The 22449-nt window shown below is 39.7% G+C and overlaps 1 protein-coding gene across 2 annotated transcripts in view; it reads right to left on the bottom strand.

Moving 5' to 3' along the window:
* WDR70 (WD repeat domain 70) overlaps positions 1-22449 on the bottom strand; it is a 136408-nt gene that overhangs the window by 29443 nt on the left and 84516 nt on the right. For both annotated transcript variants that reach the window (XM_066617367.1, XM_066617368.1), the window contains exons 10-12: positions 12901-13000; positions 8004-8088; positions 6919-7057 (exon numbers count right to left, since the gene is read on the bottom strand). In XM_066617367.1, the coding sequence (XP_066473464.1) occupies positions 6919-7057; positions 8004-8088; positions 12901-13000 (324 nt within the window). The remainder of the gene's footprint in view (positions 1-6918; positions 7058-8003; positions 8089-12900; positions 13001-22449) is intronic.

Below are 22449 nucleotides of genomic sequence, written 5' to 3'. Positions count from 1 at the left end.
CTCTAATACTCTTCTACATAATAAAAAAGTGTATCTAATTTCTCTGAATAAACAGAGAATTTGCAACTGCTAGCATAGGGGAGAAACATGAGAATAAGCAGATCCACTCCTTGCAGGTGCAGTAACATGCAGTGGTAAAACAAAGCTATGGAAAAAACAAGCAGCTGTTAAGTCCTTGCAAAGAACTATTGTGTTACTTCATCATAGTGATATGGGTGACGTAAAAGACAGTTTTCATTATCAACAGTGTGGAAAATCTAAAATCAACATGGAAACTGGGAAAACAAAGTGCAGTGAGGATAAACTGCCAGGAGAACAAACATTTTGAGGAATGACGTTTGATAAGAAGAATGTAAAAAGTACTCCAACTTCTCCCATATGAGTCTGTCCATTTGTTAAGGTCTTCAGTGAAGGCCTCGATCCATGGCCTTACACCTTTGGAGGACAAGTGAATGGTGACATAAGACCATCCTATGTAGTGGTGTCACTAGGGGGTGTGGACTACACTGGGTGACGCCCTTAGGGGGGTGACTATACTAGTGGCCAAAATTTTGGAAAATCTGTATTTATGAATAATACCATCATGTAGGTATTATAGATTTGGAAAGGTATCATTGTAATTGTATCATTGGAAAAGTTCATGCAGAATGTAATGATGGAAAAGTGTTGAATTCTCTGTATTCCATTAAAAGTTATGGCCAATTAACCAGAAAAAGAAAACACAACTGCCTTATGTAATAAAAAGTGGATTTTCTTAACTCAAAACTAACCAAAAAGATTGATTGTTCTGAGAGCCAATGAGGTGAGCAAGGGACCAATCAGATGCTTGTATGAGTCAGCTCTCATTTCCATGTATTAGAGCTAATACTAGAACTCTTATTTGGTGTCATGAAGTTGGCCATGGGTTTTTTGTTAGTTACTGGTTTGCTGGGTGACCTGTACTGTTATACATTAAAATGTTTGCTGGCTTCAGTGTGCTTCTTTTATGCTCCTGTTTTGTTAGTATTTTTGAGCATTATAAGGTTGTTTTATTTGGCTTTAACTGTAAGCCACTTTGGAATCTGTTGGAGAAAAAGTGATCTAAGAATATTAATATAAATACAATACCACTTTTCCTTATGCCTGTCCTCCAACCTATCAGTCCGGCAACCAAGTTGCCCTTGCCAGGCAAGACAGAGACTGGACCATGTCAAAAGTACATTCTTTTTTGAAAGAGGCAGCTGAGACAGGCATAACTGTCTAATGGCTCCCCTGGGCTCCTTTGGGCCAACATGTAGCCCCTTTGAAGCTAGGAGCAGAGAACTTAGTTCCATCTGACTGCACTGCCTATCCTAAACAGACTTTGATAGGCTCTGAGCTTAAAAAACACCCATTAGCACCACAGCTTATCTGGCAATGGTTAGATGGTTTTAAATGTCTAGTTTAGATCTCCAAAATGGATCAGAAAGACATAAAACTGTCAGCAAGAGCTGCTGCTGAGAAAACATTTCAGGTTAAAACATTCTCCTCAGAAGTGCCAACTTTGCTTTCTGCCTCAGTGGTGGTGACATGATGTGGTGGAGTCTGTTTGAAGAGCAATGTTTTGATTTGCTGCCCTTGGCTGCCTGTGCAGGGAGATAAGCAGCCTGTCAGCAGTAAAGACTCCAAAGGTATCAGGGGATATTTTGACAGTGATGGTCAAGCTCTGCAATTACATTCTACTTCCCCCCAATTGGTCTCTTTTTGACTAATCAGAATGATTGCCAATTAACCTTTGTATTTACACTTCAACTTTAAAGGCAGGGATCCAAAAGAGCAGTGAAAAAAAAAGAAAAGGGAATGGGACAAGAGCAGAACCAATATAAATCAGAAAAAGAGGTCCACTTTTTTCTGGTCCAAAGAATTCCACAAGTGAGGGAAACATCTTAGTTGTACAGGCAGAGATGTTGCCAATTTTCCATGTCACTGGGGAGAATCTTTCAAACCTTCAGGAGTGTCTTTCCAAGAGGTGCAAGGGGCTACAATGGAAATGGAAGGAGGGTGTGAAATGGTCTAGCAAGTGTGTGTGTGGGGGGGGGGGGGGTACAAAAACTCCATGACTGTATAGTCCACTGTATCCCAACCACATAATGCTACTCAGAGACACTAAAGCATCGTAGTCAAATTTGCCATGGGGCTATCTGACACTATAGCCAAAGGAGAAAAGACTTTTGTAAAATCTTTTTTAAAACTATCATAAAACTTCTATGAAATTTCAGAACATATCTATTCAGTATTTACTTTTACCAAGGTACATCACAAAAGCCTTTGGGTACATCACAAAGCCTTTTTGGGTACATCACAAAAGCCTTTGGATACACTGTCCTTTGGGTGCCTTGGAGTCCCTACTTGGTCCTTCTTGCTGGACAGCACTAGAGAGATACCTCTCATATTGTGCTTTTCCCCACTCTTGCCTTCTATTGCTTCTGGCTAGACCAGAGTTTATTCTTGTAGACAGATCTTAGTTTGTACCCTTTTTTATTGCAGCTGCTGCAGCTACTGCTGTGCCTGCTGCTCAAGTCCTTCCAATGCTTGATGCAATTTTAAACTACTTCCTTCTTTTTGCCAAGTATGAGAGAAGATAAAGAGCTTTGGAGAATGTGAGCCAGGATGTCACTTTTGCTCTAGTTGTCTTTATTTCCAACTGGGCTGGTGGAGCCTGACACAGACAAAGAAGAAAGAGCAGATCTCCTAAATGGGTTGATCTGACACCATAGTGATGTGGATCATATAAATGTCACCTTTCACCTTAGCAATACTGAACAAGGTGCTCTCTGCACTAAGTCATAGGAGATCTCAACAGCATCTTTGACATCTCAAGTAAAAAATAAGGAGCAGCTTACTAAGCATGACTCTTAAGAAGTTAACAGTTCTGCTTTCAGGTTGCTTTTTTTTAAAGTAATCCAACTACATGGTTTTGAAAAGGTTAATTTGATGAACAGCACTTTTAACATACTTTATAAAGCTAAGCTTTCAATATTGCTGTTATTTTTCCTAATCCAATAGAATAGGACAGGCTAGAAACTTTAAAAAAGTCAGCTCTTCCAACAAATGTTGGCATGCAAAATACCAAGATTATAAAATAATTTATTTTAAGTCAATTCAATTTAAAATACTTGTAAGGGCTGGAAAAATATACTATTGTTCTGCTCCCAAAATGTATCCCTAGTCCATGGAGAAGGGGAGGAATGTTCATTATTATATAGACAGACTGTCTGCACATAAAAAGACTTGCCTAAAACTAGACAACTCCAATAACTCAAGTGCAAAGCTCCTTTGGAGCTCATCCTATGAATTTAGCCAATGACAATAAATAAGATAGTAGTTGAAAAGTTATCTATATGGCTGTATAGATACTGTTGCTGGGTTTAAAATGGTCAAGAGGCCAGGAAGCAGCACTAGCGTATTTGTCCTGGGAAAACTGACTTCAGAACTATGTGAAAACACTGTCATTTGGACTGAAAATCAGTTACTTGCACATCTCTATATGGCAATGGAATATACTTTAGCTACAAGAATGAGAGCTATAAGTCCTATATCTGGGTCGGCAACCTGTTGCCCAAGGGTCGGATGACTTTGGGTAGTGGACTAGCTCATATCACTGTTGCATGGAACTCTGCCACTCCCTATATGGAGTGCGGTAAACTGAGTGGGAGGCCTTGCCTCCCAAGCCGAGCCCAACGCAGCAGTGATTTGATGACGTCCCAGAAGAAGAACTTGCATATGCGCTTTAGTAGCCATTTGGTTTATTGAAACAACATTTACCTGATTTAGTTAAGATGAGAATATTCTCTCCAAGTAGGTTTTACAACAGACACAACAATTTCAAGTCACAACTATACACATATTCTAGGATTTGATAAAATCTTGACTTCAAACAAGAATTAAGATGACTCCATTACAATTGCATCCTTTTAAGGCATCTACACTATTCAATCTCAAATGACCCAAAGTCAGAAAATTCAAAATTAGGTTAAAAATAATAAGATACTCCAGGTTTTAGCAAGGACTCCCCAAGTTCAATATCAGTCATATTTTTGAAAAGAGTATGTCACATTCTTTGTTCTACCCACTTGTGCAGTAATTGCTGTTTCTGTATAACATTGTATACTAACACTAGCAAAATTCTCACAATTGTGATGGGTCAGGTGTGGAAAGAGCTTGATGGGAAACACAATGTACCCAGCATTTCTGCAAGCTCTTGGTTTTAGAGGCAGGCTGCCTCTGATTGCCAGATGCAGGGGAGAGCACCGGGACACAGATTGTGTCTGTTGTCTTGTGTGCTCCCTCGAGCATTGGTGGGCCACTGTGAGATACAGGAAGCTGGACTAGATGGGCCTTTGGCCTGATCCAGCAGGGCTCTTCTTATGTTCATTTCTAAGCACTTCGCATATAGAAATATACTGCTCCCAGTCTGCTGCGTTAGAGGCTTGGACTTGTGCAAATAAAAACTCTATCCTGAGCCAAACCATGGAGTTCCTGTCTATACTTGAGCCAAACCAATATTGGGGAGGGGGAGGTTTTGTTCCCTCTACACCAGGGGTGTCCAAAGTTTTTGGCAGGAGGGCCACATTGTCTCTCTGACACTGTGTCGGGGGCCCGGGGGGGAGAATAAATTTACATACGTTTACATAAATGAATATATTAAAGATGAACATATATGAATGAATGAAGGTCATGCAATAGCTCAAGGCCTATAAAAGGCCTTGCACAAAGCAAGACTGGCCTTTCCTTTGCTGCCACTACTGCATCACAGATGTGAAACAGCAAGCAGTGGAGGGAGCACAGCTCACCAAGAGGTCAAACAGTCGCCCTCACACTGAGAGCAGTTGCATCCGGCCAGTGTGGGCTCCAACAAATCACCAGAGGACCACAGGCTCATTAGAGACTGGGAGCTCCCTGAGGGCCGCACTGAGAGGCCTCGAGGGCCGCAAATGGCCCCAGGGCCGGTGTTTGGGCATCCCTGCTCTACACCATTATACTTCCCAAGTGCAGAACTTTACTTCTGCATAGGAGTGAATGGCAACCATTAATTCATAACAGAGACAGGGATTTACAGTATGCAGAAACACAAATAACAATCCCAGAAGTTTTGATTCTCTCAACCATGTTCTAGATTGCAGTCACTTTCTTTGCCCCACAGAACTCACTAGGTGCTCTGAGAACTGAGACAGCCCCAAATGGAATAGCCTTTTCCTGAGTTTCATTCCTTGGTCACACTACCATGTGCCAAGAAACCAAGAACTGGCTTTTTAAAAATATTCTGATATTGTGCCCAAACTACAGATGTTGCTAACCAGCAAGATATTATGAGCTGCTTAGCTTTTGTTCATGCCTCATTCACTGCTGGCAAAATGCCTTCTGGAGATGTCTGTAAATATTCGTTAGCTCACACAAAAACATAAACATTCTGGAATAAGAATGCAGTCTCCCATAAAAACTTAGAAGAAAGGAGGTGAACAATGGCTTTCTTGGTATGACAGAAAGGAATGTCAGACACCACTTTGGTCAAGCATTTAAAGAAGCCATTAAGTTTCCATTAACCATCAAGTTCATTTGCAGGCCAAAACCTATTGGCTATTTACCAAGCTGTTTAATAGATTAAGTTTACTGCCTTCAAGCATTTTAAAATTATCTATATTATCTAGTCCCCCTTTGCTATTAGACAAACTAAAACTAAACAGCTGTATAAACTGCTTTTTCTATATTGTTTAAATGTGACCCACTGGGGTTCTCCTCCAACCTATTTCATGTGCAGTACCCATTAGAACTGGTTTGAAACTCGATTCAATAAATCTTAATTATATCCATAGTCTCATGATAGCCCTCATGCTTCTCCTCAACAATATATGATGCAGAAAGCCCTCCAAGGATCTGTGACTGCAGGTCCTGCAGGACATTGGTTGCAGGATCCCAGAGGTGCACAATGTTATCAGCCTCTTCTTCCCAGCCCTCTAGGCAAATTACCATTCTAATTAAGTGGCCGTGCTTGGGAATTCTTTCTGAAATGGGTGTGACCCTTCCCCTAAACATGGGATACCATGACAAACTGGGAGTGCCGATGTTTAAAACTATGTAGATGGACCTTCTGGCCTATACTCTGATGGACTGTAGGACTGGCCAAAGTTCAAAATACAGACTCCATTTATTATTTGTAAAAGACCATATAAATACTGTCACTGATGTGGTATATTCCATGATATCCTGATCATTACAAAACATTTAGTCATAAGAGTGTACATTTAGTCATACTTACACAGATGAAAACATAAAATATAATTAGACACATGGCAGAGATAATGCAAGTCAATTTTTTATTATATGTATAATACCAGCCATAAACAAAAAGATGAGGAAACAGGTTTTTGCTTTACTATCTAAATATTGAGACAAGGAAGATCTCAGAGAAATGAGGAGGAAAGTGAAGGCAAGAGCAAGATAGGGAAGACCATGCATTATTTCACTGACACATGCTCGGGCTTAGTTATAAGTAGGGATTTGGGTACTGTGTCAAAGGGTTCACAGAAAAGATGAGCTTAAAGAAGAAAACATAACTGAATCAGACCACAGGCTCTTCTAAGCTCAGCACTGTTGACACTGACTGACAGTTACTCTTCAAAGCTAGGGTGAGAATTTTTGTCTGTCCTTCCTGGAGATGCAAGGGGCTGAATCTAGGGCCATCTGCATCAAAGCAAGAGGTCCACCACTAAGATCATAAGATGAGTCCTGCTGGGCAGAGTCTCAATTAGTTCAGGTTCCTGTATGTCACAGTGGCCCACCAGATGCCTCAGGGCTATGGCCCCTGCCCCACACAGGTGTTCTGAGAGGCAGTTTCAAGAACACCTTTTCCTGCATGAACTAAATAAATCACATTACAGTACATGCTGTACTTTGCCTTACCGCATCTGTGACATCTATTTCATACACTTTCTTAAATGTCTCCCGCTCAAAGAAAAGCAGTTTTCCATTTCCATGTCCTTTTTTAACAGAAGTACCAGTGACAAGTAGTTTATCATCTGGGCTGAAACAGCAGTCTGTCCTGGTGCAAAATACAGTAAAGAACACACGAGTTTATTCTCCTGAAGTCTTATTTATATATTATGTCAAATAAAGGTTGTTTGTGAATTCAGTGTTAAACCTTTAATTACGTATGACAACAAAAAAAAATCACAGCTGGGTTCAAATAACAGAAGCTGTCAAAAGCCAACAAAATGAGACATCAAGATTTCAACACTAGAAGAAAGAATGTAACAATAATAGAAGCAGTTTCATAATTTGGCTATTAGTCAGACAGCAAGTAGGTCACAAAATCTGTTTTCATTAACAAAATATCTGCCCATTTCAAATGGAAATGCAAAATTAGAAGCAGGCAAAAAGGACAATTTTACAATATTGTTCTTTCCTGCTTCTCTCAGAGAAATAAGGTGTCTAGTAATTCATACTCCACATTCAGTTTTAAGTAGTACTCTCTTTTTAGGTTCATTAAAATTAATCTCAATCTTTTATGTAAGAACTATAGGCCACTGTGAATAAAAGTAAAATATTTAAGAGCTGAATCCTTGTGTTCAATCCATAAGTGCAATCCTTGTTCAATGGGGCTTACTCCCAGGAAAGCCTAAGGCTGTAATACTATGGCATCTTACCTGGGATTATATCCTGCTGAATTCAGTGGATCTTATTTCTGAGTAAATACGTATACAATTGTACCACATCTCACTCCACATTCCACTGCAGTTAACACCAAGTCCACTGCAAATGTGACCTCCAGCTGTCTCCAAAACAAAAATCAGCCTTCTGAATGTACCCTTATTCACTCTTCCCCCTCCAGTACCTGTTCTCCCATTGTGTTCTTTGTTGGCTTTAACCATTATGTCTGCATAACGCTTAATGTTGATAGTTAATACTTATAAAAGTAACATAAGTGGAATTCAAATGTAGAGTGAATCCCTCTCTTACCCCCAACTGTAAGATAAAAAATTACTCACATGGGGAAGAAGCTAGGTAGACTGGCAACTGAGTTAAGATGTGTTTTGAACTGCCTGATGTCCCATGTTTTTAAGGTATCATCTCCTATGAAAAATAAAAAAAGATTTAACATCCAATCATGAAGAACGCACTGCATTTACTTATTATAAATATAGAAAGGGGAAGCAAAAATGATTAGGGAACTGGGAAACCAACCTTACACGGAAAAGGCTACAATGTTTGGGGCTCTTCAGTCTAGAAAGAAGGCACCCGAGGGAGATGTGATTGAGACCTGTAAAATTATGCATGGGATGGATAGGCTGGATAGAAAGAAGTTCTTTTTTCCTCTTGCATAACACCAGAACCAGGGGGCATCCTCTAATATAGAGAGGCGGGAGACTTAGAACATACAAAAGGAAATAGTTCTTTACTGATTAATTAATTGATTAATCTATTAATCAGTCAGTTAATGGAACTCCTTGCCACAGGATGCTGTGATGGCACCTGGCTAGATGCCTTGGACAGATTTATGGAGGAAGAATTTATCACAGGTCACAAACTATGATGACTATAGTATATGCAACCTCCAATAAAACTCTTAAGTTAGACTATATCTGGATGCAAGGGAGTGGCAACAGGATACAGGCATCTCATTGTCTTTAGTACTCCCAGAAGCATCTGGTAGTCCACTGTGAGATACAGACTGCTTGACTAGATGGACCGTTGGCCTGATCCAGAAGGTGTTGTTTTATGCTCTTGTAAATCTTCAAACAAACAGTTGTTCCAATTTCAAATCACTCTTTGTTACATGGTACTGACGTCAATAGCAGCATTGGTTGTTCAATAGCAGTTTCTGACACAGTTCTTTTCAGCCTGTTCATGCTGTAGCTTACCCCTTTTCCTGATGCCTTGTCTACCTACGCTTACCTTTTTGTCTCAGATTTCCCTTCTGTGCCACATCAAATTGACTTATTTATTTATTTATTTATTTGATTTATAATCCACCTCTCTCTCCAGAGGGCACCCAAGGCAGCTAACAACATTTAAAAGTCATAAAATACATAAAAACAACAACAATGAAATAGATTTTTAAAAAAACAGCTAGCAGCAATCAAGTCAGCAGTAAAAAACAATTGTTAAAAGCAGCCATCAGGCATCAAAGGCTTGCTGAAATAAAAACCTCTTCAGGCCTCGCCGGAAGGTTAATAATGAAGGAGCTGTTTGTAACTGTAAGGGGAGGGAATTCCACAATACAGGCGCCACCACCAAGAAAGCCCTATTTCTGGCCACCATCTCCCTCACCTCTCTTAATGGCGGCACAACCACAAGAGGGCCCCCTCTGATGACCAAAGAGAACGGGCCGGAATATATGGTAGAAGGCGGTCTCTCAAATGCTGGTCCCAAGCCATTTAGGGTTTTAAAGGTCAAAACCAGCACCTTGAATTGGGTCCAGAAATGAAATTAGTCTTACACACACACACATGGAGGGAGGGAGGGAGGGAGGGAGAAAGCCTTTCCATTGAAGCTGAGAGAATGCAACATGCGGACAAGGCCTTTGTTACCTGTACAATAGGATAGGTAACAATGAGATTCTGTACAGGTAACAGTACAGGTTCCATAACATTAGTTCCACACTACATTTGGGAAACTAAACAAAACTAAGCTTTACAAATGTTTGCAGAACATCTATTTTTCTGGCTATTCTTCAAATCTCCCCTCATGCTAACAAATCACCACCAAGGTTTCTTCGGCCTTGACAGACTAGACCTTGACATGATTTTCACTCTGGAGGACTTATGAGATACAGGAGGGAAAAAATCAGTTAGATGCTTGTTACTAATGTTTAGAAAATGTTAGGAAATACTTTCAGAACTTTGTTCTGCATCACAAGAAACTTCAGGAACCATCACACTTATGGAAGGATGCAGATATTAGACATCCCAGCACAAAGAAATGTTAACAGAGTAACTTAGCATTCTAATTTTATACTCCTGCATGTGCAAATTATAAGAAAAGTTCATAAAAGATATGACTGCAAAGTAAAGTAGCAATAATGAAGGAGAGTTCAAATTGAAATGTACCAAGCGGAAAGTACAACACTATTATTTTTCACAATAATAAAAAATGCAGTGTTTAAAATTGTCTAAGTTGACACAAGACATTGTTTTTTTTACTTACAACAAAAAATGACCTCTACACAATCCTGGGTAATGTAGTTGCCACTTAATGCAGAACTTCCATCTGTATAGTTGGGCTTTCTTGTATGATTACATAACATATAAGCGACTGACAGAGTGCTCCCTGAAGCATTAGGGCTCTTCTTAAGTTCTTAGACCTTCCTATGAGGAGACTGTCATTTGCATGTTACTATAACACACAAAGAACACATTTTTGCAGCAATCTTATGTTTCTGTTATGGACAGTTTCTAACCCCACTTCAAGTTCATATTTCTCTTACTGCTCCCGATGTATGCTTATAATTTGCTCACAAATGTCACAAAGTTAATTAAAGTGCTGGTAAGGGAGAATGGTCCAACTTTTCAGCACTGATGCTGCTGTACCCAATCTCCTGAGGTGGGGGGGGCAGTCATGGAGGTCTTCTCAGGGTAAAGGAGGAAGGAACATTTGTTCCCACACCTCAGAGTAGCATTGACACTGGAAAGTTGAATAGAACTGGACCCTTAGCTGTGGTGTGCAGGGGGGGCAAGGACAAATGCCCTGGGTGTCAGGTTTGGGGCGGTGCCCCCCCTACAGCACTCAGTTGGCCAGTGCACCAATCTGAGGATTGCCCCCAGAAGGTTTTCTGCCCAGAGGTGTTCTGAGGTCTGGGGAAGCAGCATGCTGCCTCCCCAACCCTCTGAAGACCTTGTAAAGCCTTCAGAGGGCTGAAAAATATCACTTCTGGGTACATGGAGGAAACTAGAAGTGATGTTTTAAGCCCTTAGACCGCCTTCTGATGACTGGGGAGGCTTCCCTGGACTTCAGAATGCTTTACAAGGCCTTCAGAGGGCCAGGGAGGCTGTGCGTGGACTCCTCGGCCTCCAAAAGGGAGGCAGGAGATGGAAGCTGTGGCTGTTGCCCTGGGTGGTAACAGGGCCAGGATCACCACTTGCCCTTATAGTCTTACTTGACTTTAAAAAGTCTCACCTACCTTACAGGTAGTTGTAAGGATTACTAGAAGACAACACTTATAAAGTGCTCTGAATTCTTGAATGCAATACAAATGTTAAGTATTATACTTACACTATTCAATTAGGGTAGGCTTTGTGGTAGACAGCATTAATAAAATCTATTTACAGCAAAGTTGGAGATGCTTGTTTTCCTGCGTAAGATGACCTGATGAGATTGTACTTGTAGGTTTTTGTATTCCATAGCAAACAGTGGAAATTGGTCACATGTTTAGTTTGTTGTATCAGAGTTCACATACATATTAAACCAACACAGACAAATTGTTATTTTGATGTAAAGCAACACAAGATGTTAATGGTGGATATTCATAACATGTCAGCAGAAAGGAAGGATACTCCTTGTGTTTCACTGAATTCCATTTTTATGTTCAACCTTGTACTTTTTTTTAGAGAATAACATTTTATTACTGTGTTACAAAAACTATATCCAACTGTGCTTTTTAAGAACTATTTTCAGGGTCACAAGTGGATATTTAAACACTGCTTTCTTGCATTTCTGTCAAGTTACAACTTAGTCTCGATGGGAATTAAACTGGAAACACTCCTAAGCAATCCTTCTGCTGCACCTTTCCCCTAGTGCCTGCAATTGAACCTGTCTCAGCTCTCTCATATCTGACAAACTGCATCACAGACCCAGGGATGCAATCAGGATTTCACTGAAAGTCCCTGTTCTCCCAAACATGATTCCATCTTTGATCCCCTGCCTTTGGGCAGGTGTGCTAATCTAAGACTGACTGCTGGCTACACATCTGCTTTTGCTGGTTAAAGTCCAGAGTAATACTTATATTACATAAAAGCACAAATGCTCGTTCTTTCGCAGATTTAAAAATGACTACAATGAAGCTAAATCCTCTTGGGACCAAGTTAACATTCTCCAATATACTGTGTTTTTAAAAGTAGCTTAGGACTGTGCATACTAAAACCCTGTTTTCAAAATGATTTTAGATCAAAGTATGACAAGTGGGTTGGATCCTAATTTATTTATGATCAGCCACCTGGCTACCTGTGACATTTTGGGAAGTGTTGAAGACTGCAGCACATGGAAGCTCAACAGAGGTGAAAGAAGAGAGTTAAGGGTCCATGAAAAGCACAAATACAGAATTTGACAGGATGTTTGCAAATGCTAACTACTGTATTTTGGCAAATGCTGTCTTAATGACAAAGATGTGTATATCTTTACATGACATGGAAATCATGGTCAGTCCCACAGGTCTGATATTCGATGCCAGTGTCTGATGCTCTTCTACACTTCCCCATAATTTTACTGTTTTTAATTAATATATTAACTTATTTTTGTTATTGTTTTTAAATGTGTATACAGATTTGGGTGATTTTGTAAAAAATCAGAAAAGTGACTTAGAAAATGATTAAATAAAAATGTGTTATAAGAAACATAAGTCTACCACCAAAAATGGCAACTCCGAATTGAGACTCCATTACCTGCTCTGTAACAAGCAGTTGAGCTTTGGCTGTGCCCTAATGACATTACAGTCAGCATTTCTTTGTCTCCTACTAGCCAATTTGGTGAGACAAGGGTGGGAAAATGCTCAACATCAGGACACAAGGCAAGTTAAACCTAATATGACAGTGGGGAAAGGACAACAACTGAAGTGGGGTTCTCATTTCAGGCAGCACTACTTGATCACGTGCAGTTCTGCTCTACAAGTCAGTCTGCATTTTAATTGAACTGGTAGCTGGTGAAATGCATGGATGAAAACGTGGCACTCACCTCCCCGAGTGGCAAGAACAGTGCCATCATAAGAAAAAGTCAAGCATGAAGTGTCAGTGCTTGGAGCATGTGCCAGCCGGCAGTGGAACTTGGTATGAACCTGTTTTAGAAGAAGATAAAATATTAAAAAGCTTTGCTACTTTGAGACTGTATACACCTGATTCCCTTAGAAGATCGAACACCCTTTACTGCATTTCTTGGATTAAAAAACAAGCAAGCAATTTGAAGAATTGTGGCAAGGAGGAGAACAGAGGCACAGCTGATGTACATCTACTGTTGTCCAACACTATTTATATACTTTAACAGCTTAAAGAGATCTGGGAGGCAAGGAACTTGTAAAGCTTCCAATAGTTAGGTTTACAGCCCAGAAAAATAATAATGAAGTGATGTGATATTAATACCCAAGTATAACTCCCTTTTATGCTAGTTAAAGGCAAATATGTTGACTAAGATACAAAAATGCTTTTTCCCCATCAGGAGACCGCATCCCCATCCTTCCTATGGCAGGTTTATATGGTTCAATCTGACAAAATAAATCATTTATCTTTTAGATGTATCTTGAAAGCAAGGAAGACTGGGAAGCATCATACCAAGAAGTGCCAAAAAGTCTGGGTTGAAGATTTAGAACAAAGTACAAATATCTGTGTGGATTTCAATACCATTTGACCATAGCAAAAGTATGGGAATTTTTTTTTTCAAGAAATAAAAGTTATGTTCTCCAAGTCAAACTAGAAAGTCTTACTACTACTAAGCATTTTCCCACCCTTCTTCCAAGAAGCTCTAGGCGGCATATAAAGTTCTCCCTTAATTAGACAACCAGGTTGCCTGATACCCGACAGCTAGCCTTGCCAACCTTTCTCATCATAACTCATGAGGTTTTGGGGTTATTGCTAGTTTGATGTTTCTCAGATTTTAAAAAAATAATGTTGAACACCTTCCTAAAGGATGGGTCATGGAGAATGACTTTGTAATTAAATAGCTTACCTTACATAAAGATTATTGCTTAAAATGAGATTCCTTGTGGTGTAATAGCTCCCTGGGTGACCTTGGGCCAGTCAGTTTCTTTCAGCCTAATCAACCTCACAGGAGATGTTGTGAGGATAAAATGGGTTAAAGCCATGGGAGAAAGAGCGGCCCAGCAATAATAGTGACTGAATGGTTGCGAAGAACGCACTTTTCTCAGACTGAGTTGTCTCACATGTTGCAAGGACTAATATGAACTAGAATAATGCATGCTGCACTCAAGAAGAAGCATGAGCTGCAAATGTGATAAATGTACTAAAATAACATAAAATTTTATATTGTATATAAAATAGAATTGTTTTGAATTATAATGTGCAAGGGGCCATTGTTCAAAGTAAGACATCCTAGGTTCAATCCCTGGCATCTTAGCTGGCAGGGCTGAAAAGAGATTCTGCCTGAGATCTTGGAGAGCCAGTGCCAGAACTGACAACCAACTATCCACCAACTATCATGGTTGGTGGTCCACCAACTATCCACCAACTATCATGGTCCACCAACTATCATGGACCCAATCTGATTCAGTATTATGAAATATAAGAACCACCAACTAACAAGCAGTTTAATTCTTAAGAGACCAGAAAAAAAAATAGTGACTATTTTCCTATGAGTCCTCCATCTTGTAAGCTGTCATCCAGTTAAAAAAAAACCCCATAAAAACAGAAACCCAACCTTGCTAACTATTAAGTTAAGCAACCTGGTTAAGCAACCAAAATTACTTTTTTGGAAAATATCCGAATGAGGAGAAATATCATCCTAGTAGTTTTAAAAATGAAATCCCACTTATAGCATTTGAATGTCTTGTTAAGTTTTTCTGTATTAAAACAATAGTGCACACTGACAAACATGAAACAATAAATAACATTATTAAAAACAAAGCCTCTGGATAGCATTCAACTGGTCTTTTATTTTTACACTATCTGCGAAAAATGTTCACACACATAAAAACAGTAAATCCTTACCATTTTCTTTCTAAATCACGCTTTTATACAACATGAAGTTAACCTTTTATTTAGCTATTTGAAAATCCAGTCCAAAGAGATGCTCTGTTTTTAATGCTTTCTTCAAATGCAATTGTTTTTCTTAGTTGGGAAACCCTCCCAAGAATATTACATAAATGGATGAGGGAAGATGACACTGATGACCAGTTTACCTTGCAGATACACACACATCATGGGAAATCAAAGAGGGAATCTGAGCCCCAGGTTTGTTCATGTAATCTCAAAACATGGATTGGTGTTATATCCACTGTCAAAGGCTTATCACGGTTATGGTTAGCCCAGCCATGAAGAGGGCTGGTGCAGTTTGATGGTGAGGGGATAAGAGGATGGTAGACTTGTGGTGTCATTCAGCCAAAATCTGTTGCTTTCTCCATTCAGCCTGTCCTGGACATGAACTGCATGGATCTGCGCCTCATTGGCTAAAAGTGAGTGGGAATTGGATCATTTGCTTCCTTCCAGCCTCACACAGGGTTTAAAGGGATGTGTTCCCTGAAAACTTTAAACCCTGTGTGCTTGAGTGTGGTGAGAAGGGTAGGGAACTTTTGGAGGGGGGAATATGTGTACACAGGCAAAGAGTATGGCAAGGGAAGCAATGGGCAGCAGACTTGGTTGGCCTACCCCTTGGTTATGGTTGACTAAGAAAATACAGGATAATTTGCTCAAGGGGTATGTGATCCCCACAGGCCCTCTCAATACCTAAATCATGACAAAAGGATGGTTTGCATGTGTACCCTAGTGCTATATCACGGTTCTTGCATGGTGTAGTAGTTCTGGTGTTGGACTTTGGAAGATCCAGGTTCAAATACCCACTCAGCCATGAAGTTCCCTGTGTGACCTGGGGCCACTCACTATGTCTCAGCCTAACCTACCTTACAGGGTTGTTGTGGGAACAAAAAGGAGGGAAGGAACCATGTACACACCTCTGACTTTATAGGAGGAAGGGTGGTATAAACATCTGGAAAAAACTGCTATCAATTAGGGGTGTTTGAAAATGGTTTTATCTATTTTACTCAGAAGTAACCCCATTATGTTCAGTAAGATGTATGCTGTAATTCTTTCTTACTCACCGGAAACAAACACCTCTAGTTATCATCTATGATGACAGTTATCATCATAGTTATTATCTATTCCTCTTTCACATCACAGACTTTTCTTCCTCAGCAAAGATTCTGTTGTTTATAACAATATGCAATATACTACTTTGAAAATAAAAATGGGAAATCAAAAACTAAGAGCAGCAAACAGAATTAAAAGACTTGAATTTCATGCCAATATAATACAAGCTAATATTTATACTGTTCATGTAGAATCAAGACAAAAAAACCAGTATGTAGATTGTTAGTGGGGCTAGTCATTATGTCTCAGTCTCACCTAACTCATAGGGTTGTTGCAAGGACAAAATGAGGAAAAGAACAATGCACACCACCCTGAGCTCCTTGGAGGATGAGCGGTATAAAAATGAGGAAAATAAATAAATCAGCCACACTTCTCACACTTTGTGCGAGATTGAAAAGAAAAAAAATTGCCTATGGTGGGTACTTAAAAGTAATTACTACAACCCAGCAGACAAGCATGCTTAAAGTCATTAAAATGAACAGACTGAAGTCCCCTCTGAGAAAGGGGCTGGAGGGCGGGGCAAGCTTTGGGTCTCCTTGGCTTCAGTTAGCAAAGGGTGCTAGCTGTATCCGGTTTCTCTTCCTCATGGATTTTTGGCTCCCTTGCTAACCAAGGAAAGCCATGGAATTCCTCCAGCCTCCCACTTCTTCTGCTTTCTCACATTCATTCCTGGCTCATGAGTAGGCCCTTATTCATCAGCAAGATGTTAATGAGGAGGCCTCCCTTAGGCAAAGGGGAACTCGCCAAGACGCCTCTAACTCTCTCACTGATGCAGCAAAGGGGAAAGTCATGGGGTTTCCCCAGGGTTGGGACTTTCCCTATGGCTCCCCTTCAGTCTTTTCCTTCTCTTACTGCTTTCACAGTCAAGACTGCAGCTCTTGCCTCTGGAAGCTTTGGCAAGGTGGGGGGCAGTTAATTTGCATGAACCTCACTCTATGTTGATTTGCAGATACACATGCACTACATACATATACAAGACTACACCTAACTCTGTATCTCAGGAAACATTCACTTGGTTCAAGAGAGGCAGTTGTTCCATGGATGCATCTGGTTTCATTCTATGTAGCATCACTACAAGTCATATGCTAAATAAAACACAGCTGGAAAATACTCCTTCATTTTACCAGCCTCTCAGCCTAGAATCAACATCTGCTGAAAACAACTCCATGTAGTAGGAACATCTTGGAGCAGAATTATTTCCCATTTTTCTATTTACTATTAATTTGCAAAAACATACATTTTTGTTCAACCTAGTGCAGTTTTGTAGCAGTTTCAATTCTTGCTAGTCAGGTAACATGTACAACTAGAATGCAAGTAATTCATTTTCTAGGATAAGCAATTATTTTTACAGAAAGAAAACATTTTGACTAGCTCAGTTGCACTATCACATTAACAACCCAATCCTAAACTGGCTACCACCAGTGTGATGGGTGTGTGCACTGTTGCAAAGAGTTGTGGCAGTGTGGAGGATCCTGGTGTTGGTGGAAAGGCCTGCACTGATCTACCAGTGCTAGTCCGAGGCCAGAGCCTTCCGGAGCAGATAGGTGTTCCTTGGACCAGCGGAGGAGCAGGGGAAGGGCAGAATGGAGGTTTCCTGCTCCCATGCAAAACAGAAATGAGTAAGAAAACCAAATTGGTATGTTAAAATAAATTTCCAGAAGAAATGAAGTGTCATATCAATTCAGCCTCTTGAAATATAGTACTAATTATTTGCTTGGATTCATAACCAAACAAGGTGAGCTCTAGGCAGTTTTAATAATCTAAGTCAGCATTTCTCAAGTGTGCTCCTAGGAGTCCTGGGGCTTTCAGGGATTCCATGAGCACAAAGTAAATGGCCATCATCTGCCCCTGGCCCAGTTTGCTTGTCTGTATTTCCTGCCTCCCCTGCTCATGGCTCTCCTTTCTCATTCTCCTCCTGTTGTGGTTCTTTGCTGGTATTTGGTGTTGGGTTTGATGCTGTGCCACTCCGCACATGCGCCTGTGCCCTGGGGCTCCCCAAGATGACTTTTAGGAGTGTAAAGGGCTCCGGAGACTTAAAAGATTGAGAATTGCTGATCTAAGCCACACAAGCCAAGGACAGTAAAAAAACTCATTAAAATAAAATACAAGTCCTATAACTTGAACAAAATATGTTTACATCTGTTATTTTGAAACACCAACCCTGTTAGCAGCAAAATCTGGAAACTGTCCTATACATTCCACCCGTGCTCACAGAGAATGTTTCTTATTATTGTGAGAGAGAAAAAGTATGAGACTAATGCTGTTATCCAAACTACCCAAAGTCCAAAATCATTATTCGAGTTTTGAGATTCTAACCTAAATCGTTAAATGCTATTGGAAAACATGTCACTTTGGTTGATCCTGGTCTGTCATGCTCTATTACTCTTCCTACTGGTTCCTATTCCTTCATGGTTCCTACTATTCTATAATTGAATATTAAAATCTATGTTTTCAAACTCTGAGGTGGGCTAAAGCCTAAAGATAGGGTCAGCTCAAGGATTTCTGCTTAGACAAATTCAACATGTTTGTTCCTGCTCCCATGAATCTTATTGTATCTTAAGAAACATGACAACAGCATAACAATAGTGCAATCTTAAGCATTTATCTTACTCAGAAAATAGTTTCCTTGGGTCTAGTGGGACATACTCTCAAGTAAATATATTTAAAACTGCAGGATCTAGAGTAGATCAAGATACTTTTATTTGTTAATGCCTGCTACTTCTTTACTCCCCTTCAAAAACTGCAACTATTTCATTTATTTAATTTAAATAAATACAGAAACCGTGTCACTTTGCAGAGCACCAATCGATTCTTTTTTAGTCAGGGCAATCGTTATATACCAGCTGCTCTCAAGGTATTTAATGCCAAGGTATCGGCACAGCTGCTGGACGGGTGCCCTATCTGGATTAGCTCTATAAATCACACCCTTGAGAGTATCCAAGCTAAATTTTTGAGGGCTATCCTGGGTTTACCTAAATCTGTACCATACTCTGCATTATGTTTGGAGACCGGAAATCACTCTTAGTATCAAGAGCATGGCTTTTAACCATACGCTATTGGCTCCAATTACATTATAACATGAAACCAGGCAGCCTCCTATCCAGAATGCTATCTGAGTCTGGTTCTTCTAAATGGTATAGCCAAATTAAATCAAAAATCGAATCAATTGGTTTTTCATTGGATTTTTAAAGTTTCTATCCATTCCCTGAAGTTTATCAAAGGGTAAAGCAAAGAATGCTAGACATTGAGGCACAAAACCTCTTTGAACTTGTTTCTAGAATTTGCTCCCCTCTTAATTTCTCTATCCCGCTAAAGTATGGGCAAATGGCTCCTTATCTGAGTATTCTGATCAACCCCTCTGAACGTCGTGCAATCTCTTTGGCAAGATTCAGTGTGTTTCCATCCAAGGTCACAGAAGGCAGATATAGGCAAATACCATATAAAGAACGCCTCTGCCCTTGTAATTTGGGAAATATTGAATCAATCATACACATTCTTTTTTATTGTCCCCGGCACACTAGATCCCGCCACACTTACATGACTCCACTTCTCGGCAAAATGAATGGGCTTTCGGATGAGGCAAAACTAAAGTGTCTCCTAAATGACTGCTCACCAGATGTGCTAGAGGGAATTTCTAAATTTTTACTTTTGGTGATTTCCAAGCCTTCTTAATGTAATTTGTCAAAAATGTTGATATTTTATGTTGAACTGTAAATGTTTTATTAGTAATTTAATATCTTAACTCCGTTTTTGATAAACGGGATTAGGACTAATTATGTTTGCTTTTATGATTTCTCTATCTATGCCTAATAAAGGTTCGTTCATTCATTCATTCATTCATTCATTCATTCATTCATTCATTCAATACAGAAACCTTTACCCAAAGTTGTGTATAAGATTACAACACAAATCTATGCTATAAGTTGCCAGTGAAGATTAAAAGGATTTCAATCAAGTCTTGTAGAATGCAGATATACTATTCAGTGGCTGAGCTGCTAAGCTGTCTCACTGCCTGAAGATGCAGGCACCATCTCTCTCTCCCCAAGACATTTATATAATTGAGGCAAGTACGAGGCAATTCTTGAGGCAATGAGGCAATTCTCGTACCTCTAGAATTTTGGCATCTCAAATAGCTGCCTAGTTTACTTTGATGGTTGCACTGTCACTGCTCCAAAGAGATACAGATGATAGCCTGGGGAGGCCAAGGTCCTTCATATTAAGTGTTTTGAATTGGACAAGAGGGAGAACCCAAGCCTATACAACCCCTAACAACATGAAGCATTAATTCCATTGCTCTATAAGTTGAGAGAGGGTAATTTGGGCAACCCTCTTTTCGCTGCTGGGTTTTGGTATCATAGGGTTTACTTTCTGTGACTCAATGTAATAAAAACTCCACTGTTCTTTTTCCTGGAACCATTTTCTTTGAATGAAGACAAAAATTAGGACCTGGAAGCTGAAATCTTCCTCCATCCCTCCTCTGTTTTTACTTTTATGAATAACTAAGGGTATGCACAAACAGGGACCATAAGGGTGGGGGGTGAAGGGGAATTGGGGAATTGTAGTTGGGGAAAGAGTCAAAAGGGGGTCCAGGAGTCAAAGGAGGGGTGCTGGAAATTTCCTGGGATTTCAGAAAACATTTGCATGTATTGTGTGAAGACTGGCATTCACATTTTGTGTAAGCCTACATAATTTTATAAATTGCAATGCACAGAAACTCGATCCACTGATCATATGAAATTATGATCCAATGTTTAAGGGAAGGGGCCCAAAAAAGCTTTGTAACCCTAATAAAATTCCTCTCAGAGGCCCTGTGCACAAATAGGAAAGTTATCCTAAGCTTAGGAAACTTCTCTTGTAGAAGCACCTAAGAGAGAACATGAATTGCTGCAGGAAGAGCTTTTCCCCCTCAAACTTACTTGGCCCTAGAACTGGACTGCTTGAATTATTTTCATCAGGAGTGACAGAGCTTGAGCTTCAGAACTGCCTCTTGTCAGTGTATTAGCTAATACAAACAGTTGGATAGCACTTTACTATAAACTGTTTATTATATAAAAGAGAATGCATTTAGAAATAGAACAGTGACCTTTTTTATCTTGGCCGAAGGGAGGAGAATCTGATGATCATAAGGTGCTATTTCCAGGCTGCAGTTTAGGAAGTACTGGCTGAACCAGATGTATACAGAAAAAAAATGTTAATATTTGCTTCTGGCATGCTATATGTAATTTGTCAGGTTCTGTAGCAGAGGTCTGGCACACATATCTTTGGAACAAGAAGTGTGGGATACTTATGGTATGGAAACTTTACCTTGAGCTTGCAAGGAAAATATACTGTCTATTTGGATGCCTTTCATCTTTTATTTACTCAAGAAATGTCCAGATGTAGCTAGGTACTCTTCAAAAGCTCCGTGGAACCATTAGTTTGTCATGTGAATAAAGGCAAAAGGGCAATTTTCATCATTGTTAGCAATTTTAACTTTAGTAAATGTGAGCAACGTTTTAGCACTGTGTTAATTTACTGGATAATTTGCGATGCAAACAGTATTTCTGCCTGAATGATGCAATGCACAAATCTACCTAAGCAAAATAGAAGAGAGTGGGTCTTATAGTATTTTTTAATCTACATCATGTTGCAACTCAATATTACCTAAGACAATACATCCCTACATAGGGAATAAAAAATATATTGCCCTGATTTGCTTGCTGTCCAATTACAACATGTCTAAAACCCCTATACATGTCTTTTTGATGGGCTACATACACTGGAGAAAAATCAAACATATTTCTTCCTCTGTATTTGTTGAAACAGAAATGGGCTAAACAGCAACAAAAAAATTCCTCTTACTAGCAAAATTATAGAATAAAATTTAAGAAAACTTCCATACATAATTTTAAATGCATTATAAAAATCAGGAAAAGTGCCAAAAATTATGGCTGGATAGACAGAATTTTAGAGAAGGGTATATAAAAATGGCTGAAAAAGACTTTCAGAAATAAGTGAATCAAATTTCCAATGAAATTGTGACTCAAGGAAATATTTTTAAGGTCCAATCTGACCCTTGAGATACACAGATGTATCTTTACATACACCTGTGCAATCATAGCCCCCATCCCCCACCCCTGGCATAGAAGTCTGCCTGCTGATGGACATGCCATGGATGCTGGCACAAGTCAGAAAAAAGCTGCACCAGTGTTACTCAAGGGTAATTCGGATACTGGCACAACTCCACAAGTGAAGAGGCCAACATAGGGAGAAGATGGGAGTTTCACAATGGGAAGGACAAGAAGGAGTTGACATATGCCAGATCTTAATCCCCCTTCAGATGACAGACACACTTCCAATGTAGAAAATCACTACACTAATGATAGAGCTGGCAGAATAGGTATAGCTGTAGCTGCCAGAGTAACTGGTAGAG

This window comes from Tiliqua scincoides, chromosome 2, assembly GCF_035046505.1.
Source record: "Tiliqua scincoides isolate rTilSci1 chromosome 2, rTilSci1.hap2, whole genome shotgun sequence".
Classification (NCBI taxonomy): domain Eukaryota; kingdom Metazoa; phylum Chordata; class Lepidosauria; order Squamata; family Scincidae; genus Tiliqua; species Tiliqua scincoides.
Note: the sequence above shows the minus strand (reverse complement) of the source record. Positions and strands in the feature narration are given on the sequence as shown.